Source organism: Leptonychotes weddellii, chromosome 2, assembly GCF_054177405.1.
Source record: "Leptonychotes weddellii isolate Sample4059 chromosome 2, ASM5417740v2, whole genome shotgun sequence".
Classification (NCBI taxonomy): domain Eukaryota; kingdom Metazoa; phylum Chordata; class Mammalia; order Carnivora; family Phocidae; genus Leptonychotes; species Leptonychotes weddellii.
Window position 1 is genome coordinate 101786045 of NC_138370.1, and position 8688 is coordinate 101794732.

General features: G+C 35.4%; 1 protein-coding gene across 27 annotated transcripts in view; it reads left to right on the top strand.

The window, feature by feature from the left end:
* SLC9B1 (solute carrier family 9 member B1) overlaps window positions 1-8688 on the top strand; it is a 121919-nt gene that overhangs the window by 35140 nt on the left and 78091 nt on the right. For 13 of the 27 annotated variants that reach the window (XR_014142923.1, XM_081812058.1, XM_081812056.1 and 10 more), the window contains 4 exons: window positions 844-1092; window positions 2686-2856; window positions 4033-4175; window positions 5536-5663. Coding sequence is in view for 26 of the 27 variants with exons in the window: in XM_081812058.1 (XP_081668184.1) it covers window positions 844-1092; window positions 2686-2856; window positions 4033-4175; window positions 5536-5663 (691 nt within the window). In the remaining variant the exon portion in view is untranslated. The remainder of the gene's footprint in view (window positions 1-843; window positions 1093-2685; window positions 2857-4032; window positions 4176-5535; window positions 5664-8688) is intronic. The other 14 variants (XM_081812073.1, XM_081812075.1, XM_081812076.1 and 11 more) reach the window with 5 other exon arrangements.

Sequence of the window (8688 nt, forward strand, 5' to 3'; positions counted from 1 at the left end):
CCTTTCTTCGATCTCCTGTTGAGTTTGTAGGTGTTCAGAATGGTTTGATCCCTATCCAGCTGAATTCCTGAGAGGAGACGAAATCCAGGTCTCCTACTCCTCCGCCATCTTGCTCCGCCCCCCCTGCATGTACTTAAATTGGTGGAATCATTCTGCCCCATGTTTTGCAGCAGCTGATGTCTCTTAGTTTTTGTTTGTCTTTAGCCTGTCTTCCTAAGGGTTTCTCTTTTGTCTGCATAGCTTAATAGTCACCTAATGATTTAGGGGAGACATTGTGTTTAAGCCATTAAGGCTTCTACCCTCTGCCAAGTGATCTGTAGTTGGGTTGAAGAAGGCATTCAAAATTGCTGCTGGTAATCAAGTCTCACATCATTTTTTTTTTTTTTTACTTTTTGCCATACTCTCTGGAGTCTTCTCTGCACTTGCATACTTTCCCAATCAGCCATAGATATGTGGAGAACTTACCTCAACCTTTCTGAATCTGTCATATCTAAGGTCTCCCAGTTAAATTTTTAGCTTGTCTGCTACTCATATCAACTTGAATTGCAACCTCAAACTAGCACCACTGCATGTTTTTTTCTGCTGATTCTGAAACCAGTCTGCCATTTTTAGCCAGCAAAGTCAGGGTTTTCTCCCTCCACTCCATATCAAATCTGCTCCACCTCCTCTGGCAACAAAGCAACTGGTTTTTAATCTAGCTCCATGCTGGTAAAACTAAAGTTTTTCCCAAATGAAGTAAGTGAGGGAAAACGAGGGGAGGAGTAATAGCAATCCCAGGCAGGAAGGCCTCAGACTTTCAGCAGTCCTACCCAAAACCCTGGCTTTTTTTTTTTTTTTCTTTAGGAATAAATGCTTCTCTCAGGGAAGTACAAATCAAAACCACAATGAGATACTACCTCACACCTGTCAGAATGGCTAAAATTAACAACACACAAGAAACAAGGGGTGTTGATGAGGAAGCAGAAAAAGGAGAATCCTCTTGCACTGTTGATGGAAATGCAAAACTGGTGCATCCACTCTGGAAAACAGTATGGAGGTTCCTCAAAAAGTTAAAAATAGAACTACCCTACGATCCAGCAATTACAATACTAGGTATTTACCCAAAGAATACAAAAATACAGGAGCGCCTGGGTGGCTCAGTTGGTTAAGCGGCTGCCTTCGGCTCAGGTCATGATCCTGGAGTCCTAGGATTGAGTCCCGCATTGGGCTCCCTGCTCAGCAGGGAGTCTGCTTCTCGCTCTGACCCTCCCCCCTCTCTTGCTCTCTCTATCTCAGTCTCTCTCTCAAATAAATAAATAAAATCTTTAAAAAAAAAAAATACAGATTCGAAGGGGTACATGCACCCTAATGTTTACAGCAGCATTATCAACAATAGCCAAACTATGGAGAGAGCCCAATGTCCATCAACTGATGAATGGATAAGGAAGATGTGATATATATGTGATATATATGTATATATCACATCTTCCTTATATATATATAATTATATATATATAAAATTGAATATTAATCAGCCATCAAAAAGAATGAAATCTTGCCATTTGCAATGACATGGATGGAGCTTCAGTGTATTATGCTAAGCAAAATAAATCAGTCAGAGAAAGACAAATACCATATGATTTCACTCATATGTGGAATTTAAGAAACAAAAGCTACTCTAAGATATAAAATGAAGTAAATCTCATAATATTACCATAACTATATTATGAGAATAGTTTAGCACTTTAAAGGACTCACATATACTTTTAAAATATTTTTTTAAATAATAATACTTTGGCTCTTCCCCTAAGCGGCCTGAGGTGACCTCAGAAAATGTTTCGCTATTCGCTTGACCCAGAAAACCCTACAAAATCATGCAAATCAAGAGATTCAAATCTGCGTATTCACTTTAAGAACACACGTGAAACTGCCCAGGCCATCAAGGGTATGCATATCCGAAAAGCCACCAAGTATCTGAAGGATGTCACTTTGCAGAAGCAGTGTGTGCCATTCTGTCGCTACAATGGTGGAGTTGGTAGGTGTGCCCAGGCCAAACAGTGGGGCTGGACACAGGGCTGGTGGCCCAAGAAGAGTGCTGAATTTTTACTGCACATGCTTAAAAATGCAGAGAGTAATACTGAACTCAAGGGTTTAGATGTTGATTCTCTGGTCATTGAGCACATCCAGGTGAACAAAGCCCCCAAGACACAGCACAGAATTTACAGGGCTCATGGTTGGATTAACCCATACATGAGCTCTCCCTGCCACATTGAGATGATCCTTACTGAAAAAGAGCTGATTGTTCCTAACCAGAAGAGGAGGTTTCACAGAAGAAAAAGATATCCCAGAAGAGACTGAAGAAACAAAAACTTATGGTCCGGGAGTAAATTCTGCATAGGATAAATGCAAATAAGAATAAAAAGAGAATGTTGGTTGTCTTTTATTATTAAACATATTTCAAGTATCCTCAAAAAAATAATAATAATACTTTGTTAAAAACTTGTCCCATAAATTCATAGGGACTTTGGAATATATGTTAAACAGATATTTCTTCAATTATACTAGCAAGCAACATTAGTCTATGCTATGTATTATTCATTATATAGGACTATTAATATGATATTTGATAAAATAGAATTCATCTTTTGTACATATGTATCTATGTCTATGTAGATATATAGATATATGCTTTTTTTTATATTTCAGGAGTTGCATTTTTTATGGCATGGTGTGTAGTCTGGTCATTCTCAGGCCCTGAAGTTCTCCCTGGTGGAAATTTATTTGGACTATTAATTATCTTTTATAGTGCCATTATTGGGGGGAAACTTTTGGAACTCATTAGAATACCTTCAGTGCCTCAACTTCCACCTCTTCTTGGTAAGTGTACAGTTAGCTCTTATTTTTTTGTTATTAACTATGTGCAAATTATGAACATACTCTAGTCAGAATAGATATAATTTAGAAATATTTCAATGTAATATGATCTTTATGTATGTATTTACTGTATATGTATGCATATAGCTCATTTATAGAACTATTTATTCTTTCTACACATGAGCACACAGATTTTTTTCTGAAATATATTTTTGAAATAATTTAAATATATTCAATATATGATTCCTGTTGCTTTATTGTTTAATAGGACATTTTTTAGTTAATTTTAAATATATTGTAGAAAAGACTGAATTTTTCTATAGATAGCCTAACTCAAATACAATTGTAAGATTCAAATACTATAGTGATTAGGGCATAAGAAGGTTTTATGGTTTTTGAGTAAGCTATTTGAGTAAGCTATGTATATTCATGGATGCATCATCTGCCTAACTAGTATTATATCCTATTTCTTCATTACCATTAGTTTATAACTCTCCATCTGGACAGAGGGAAATTAGTGGAAGAACTTCTATTAGTGGTGTCTCATATCTTCTAAGTATTCAATACACCCAAATATTCAGTACACTGTCATTAGAGATAATCACTCCATCCTATTGCTAATACCCTTTCTATGTCCACAACACCCTTTCAGCACCTGCTAAGTATTTATTGAATCTTCTTTTTCTCCAAAACTTCCACTCTTGTCCTAGCTTAGGCTATTTGTTTTCCAACTCTTCCATGGACTATGGCAGAGCCTTCTAATTGTTCTCTCCTCCAGTTTTGTGTCTATCTAATTCATCAAGACCATCACAGAAAATACAAGACTCATTATGTCACTTCCTCCTAAAACTTCCCTATGGTGCATTACTCTGCCAAAGCAATGGGAGTAGAGGCTGCGGGGGGGTTAGCTTCATATTTTCTGGCCCCTCCTGCCCATTCTCCCACTCCTATCCATGCCCTTTATGTTCCAACAACACTGAATTACTTGTTGCAGCCTTTTGAGATATGTCATTTCTTATCTCCGTTCCTTTACTTATGCTGCCTCCTCTATTTGTATGTAAGCTACCCTTCACCGAAGCAATGAGACGTAGTGTGTTTGAAGAAGGGAAATTAAACATTTCTCTTTCCTAACTTAGAAAAATGAGCTGAATCAGACATGCCTATTTTCTTTCTTTTAAGGGATGTTACTGGCTGGTTTTACTGTCAGGAATGTTCCATTCCTCAGTAATTACATCCATGTTAATAACACGTGGTCTTCAACTTTAAGAACCACTGCCCTTACTGTTATCCTAATACAAGCTGGGCTTGGACTCGATCCACAGGTAGATTTCTAATTATATCTTGAAAAAAAATATTTTAAATATTAGAGGCTAGTAAAAAAGAAAAAGAGGCAGAATTTTTGTTATAGCTGTTCCAAGTGAAGCCTGTAAGCAAAACTAAGAGAAAAGGGTTTTGCAGAAATACTGGCATCTTACAATTTCTACTTCTGGTCACCATTATTACTGATATGAAGAGAATTATTATGATGTAAGATCTCTATTAGAGATCATCTTTAATCATGTGAGATCTTTATTAGAGCTCATCTTTAATTATGTGCATAGAAATACATGTCCTTTGTACAGCATTTGTATTATTTGGGAGCTGCAGCTTTTCTATGGAGAACTATTTACTTTTCAATTAATAAAGGATAAGGTCCACTCCTAAACTGTTTTTGCTTTTCTTTTGTTTTGTTTTTCAGAAGGGTTAAGAATTTTGGTAATATTTTTGTTTCGTGACATTTTCCACCCCACAGAAGTATGCGCCTGATTACCTTTGCATTATTGTAGAAGCTAATCTTTTTAAATATTTCTTAAAATATTAATATCTAGGAATCATAAATCTATTTGGGTTTTAAAAAGATGACTATTCATGAGTATAACAGTACTCAAACAGCAAATAGATGAGTGTAGTGGAAATATGTCAAGAGAATAAAGACAGGGGCACCTGGGTGGCTCCATCGGTTAAGAATCTGCCTTCTGCTCAGGTCATGATCCCAGGGTCTTGGGATGGAGCCCCCACTTCAGGCTCTCTGCTCAGCAGGGAGCCTGCTTCTCCCGCTCCCTCTGCAGCTTCCCCCTGCTTCTGCGCTCTCTCTCTGTGTGTGTCAAATAAATTTAAAAATCTTTTTTAAAAAGAGCATAAAGACAGTGATAATTTATTATATTCTCCAGTAGAAAAATCAAACCAATGAGAAAATTTTAAAGTTCTCCCTTTTAGTGAGTTATGCTGTCTTTAAGTGATTTTCTCTTTTGGCACATTGATATTTTCTATTATAATTATTAAATTGATCCAACAAGTCATTTCTAAAAGTTAACTGATGGAAATAAACCTATAGGTTACTTTCATTATACTATTTACAAGGAAGATTAAGAAGGTAGAAATAGTTATTTAATTACAGACAAATGGATCTTTTAAAATAATTTAAATACAACAATGTTTTATAAAATGTGAAATAGTTTCTAATTCCAATCTGACATATAAAATGAGGTGCATTAGCATTTCAAGCCCAGTGGAATAATCTGGAAGATTTAGTTTAGTAAAAGCTAATTAATCAAAAAAGACTATATATTTCAGAATTTACTTAAATAATTTTCTTGTTGGCCATTATAAGTTTGTCTAAATGTGATTATTTTTATATTTCAGGCTTTGAGGCATTTGAAGAGAGTTTGTTTAAGGTTGGCAATTGGTCCCTGCCTCATGGAGGCATGTTCAACTGCTGTTGTTTCCCACTTCCTTATGAATTTTCCCTGGCAATGGGGATTTCTATTGGGGTAACTTTTTCTTATTTTCTCTACAAAATTTCCAGTTAAGGATGCTTGGTTTAAAATTACCAAAATAATCAGAATATTATATAGACAAATTTCTCATTAAAATTATTTTCACAATGGTAGAAAACCTTGAAAATTGGTTGGTCAGAAGCAGAGCCATGTCCTTAATCTACCATATCATTAACAAACATGCATAGTCCCTAAATGTTGAGGGCAAGATAATTCACTTCATCAATTTATTCCTTCTCTCCTATGTGATAATCTATTTCTACTTTTTAACCCATTCAGTGGCCTTTTCCTTATACATTGTATGTATATATTATATACATATATGAGAGAGATTTTGTATAGATATAGATATTGTAACAAAAATACTCTTTCCATATATCCAATGTCCCATCTATTTTCCCACTATCCATTTCCCTTCATGTCCCAATTCCTCAGAATAAGTCTATAATCACCCTCTCTAGATCCTGAACGCATTTTAATTTTTCAATGCATTTACCTTTTGCCTCTACTTATCCATTCGAATGTATAGTAAAGTTCACCCATTGCATACTTACTGCCAAATGCAGTGGATTCTTTAAAATTAATTATTATTATAAAAGTAATACCCATGTGCATTTTACTTTTGAAAAATTAGAACTTTACAGACAAAAGTAAAAAGCCTTTTAACCATGCCTTCAAATCCTAGTGCCCATGCCCCTACCCAAAGTAACAACTTTTATGAGTTTATATTACCATTCTAGACCTGTAAAATTAATATTCCATATGATTGATACAAAAATAGATAAAATAATACTCTGTTTTCCAGGGATATATCTACTGTATACATACATATTATATAAATCCTATCAAAGAATGTATCACTTTCTTTGCAATTTTCTCTTTACTCAACAGTATTCTTGAGATTATACACATTAAAAAATGTAGTTCACTTGTTTTTGTATAGTGTTACATTGTATGATAAGACCAGATTTTATTTACAGTGTTACAACAAATACATTTTATTTGTCTCATTTTGCACAAATATGAGTTTTTCTAGAATAGTTACCTAGGTTATGTGCATTTTCAGTTTTGATGGATACTATCAAAATGCCTTCAACACATACCAATTTGCCCTATCACCAGCAGGGTTGAAAATAACTGTTATTCTCTCACATCCTTGCAAATTCTTGATATTACCAAACTTTTATGATTTCTTCCAATCTGGTAAATGAAAAATGATATTTCATTGTTTTTTTAATATGCATTTATGTGTTTATTAATGAGCTTGGGTATTTTTATACTAACCTCTTAATATCCTTTTTCTATTTTTCTGTTATTCTTTTCTTTCTTATTATTTCAACGTTTTGTTACAAGTATTGCAAATATCTTGTCCTAGTACACCACTAGATATATAACTTTGTTTATGGTGCCTTTCTTTTTATCTAAAAAGGGTATTTTATTATTTCCAACAGATAGAAGAGCAAATACATAAAACCATTCCTTGACCTTGAAAATCAAAAAGAAAAACGAGGGCATGGGGAGACAGAGTGTAACTGCTTTTGCTATACCAAAGGGTTTTTTAATGTAATCGAATTTATCAAAATTTCTGTTTCTGCTTAATGTCTTTCTATGTGTCATTCAAAAGGTCCTTTTTAAACTATGATCACAAATATATTCTTTTATATTTTATTCTTATTATGTTTAAGTTAATTTTTAAAAATTCTTTTAAAATAGAGTTTATTACATGTGAGGATCTAGCTGCATTCTTTTTTTTTTTTTATTAACATATGATGTATTATTTGTTTCAGTGGTACAGGTCTGTGATTCATCAGTCTTACACAACTCACAGAGCTCACCATAGTACATACCCTCCCCAATGTCCCCTCACCCAGCCACCCCATCACTCCCACCCCCCTCCACTCCAGCAACCCTCAGTTTGTTTCCTGAGATTAAGAGTCTCTTATGGTTTGTCTCCCTCTCTGGTTTCGTCTTGTTTCATTTTTCCCTCCCTTCCCCTATGATCCTCTGTCTTGTTTCTCAAAATCCTCATATCATTCAGATCATATGATACTTATCTTTCTCTGATTGACTTATTTCGCCTAGCATAATACCCTCTAGCTCCATCCACGGTTGCAAATGGCAAGATTTCATTTTTTTGATGGCTGCATAATATTCCATTGTATATATATATACCACATCTTCTTTATCCATTCATCTGTTGATGGACATCTAGGCTCTTTCCATAGTTTGGCTGTTGTGGACATTGCTGTTATAAACCTGGGGGTGCACGTACCCCTTTGGATTACTACATTTGTATCTTTGGGGTAAATACCCAGTAGTGCAATTGCTGGGTCATAGGGTAGCTCTATTTTTGACTTTTTGAGGAACCTCCATACTGTTTTCCAGAGTGGCTGTACCAGCTTGCATTCCCACCAACAGTGTAGGAGGGTTCCCCTTTCTCTGCATCCTCACCAACATCTGTTGTTTCCTGACTTGTTAATTTTAGCTGTTCTGACTGGTTTGTGGTGGTATCTCATTGAGGTTTTGATTTGTATTTTCCTGATGCCAAGTGATGTTGAGCACTTTTTCATGTGTCTGTTAGCCACTTGGATGTCTTCTTTGCAGAAATGTCTGTTCATGTCTTCTGCCCATTTCTTGATGGGATTAGTTGTTTTTTGGGTGTTGAGTTTGATAAGTTCTTTATAGATTTGGATACTAGCCCTTTATCTGATATGTCATTTGCAAATATCTTCTCCCATTCTGTCGGTTGTCTTTTGGTTTTGTTGACTGTTTCCTTTGCTGTGCAAAAGCTTTTTATCTTGATGAAGTCCCAATAGTTCATTTTTGCCCTTGCTTCCCTTGCCTTTGGCGATGTTTCTAGGAAGAAGTTGCTGTGGCTGAGGTCGAAGAGGTTGCTGCCTGTGTTCCCCTCTAGGATTTTGATGGACTCCTGTCTCACATTGAGGTCTTTCAACCATTTGGAGTCTATTTTTGTGTGTGGTATAAGGAAATGGTCCAGTTTCATTCTTCTGCATGTGGC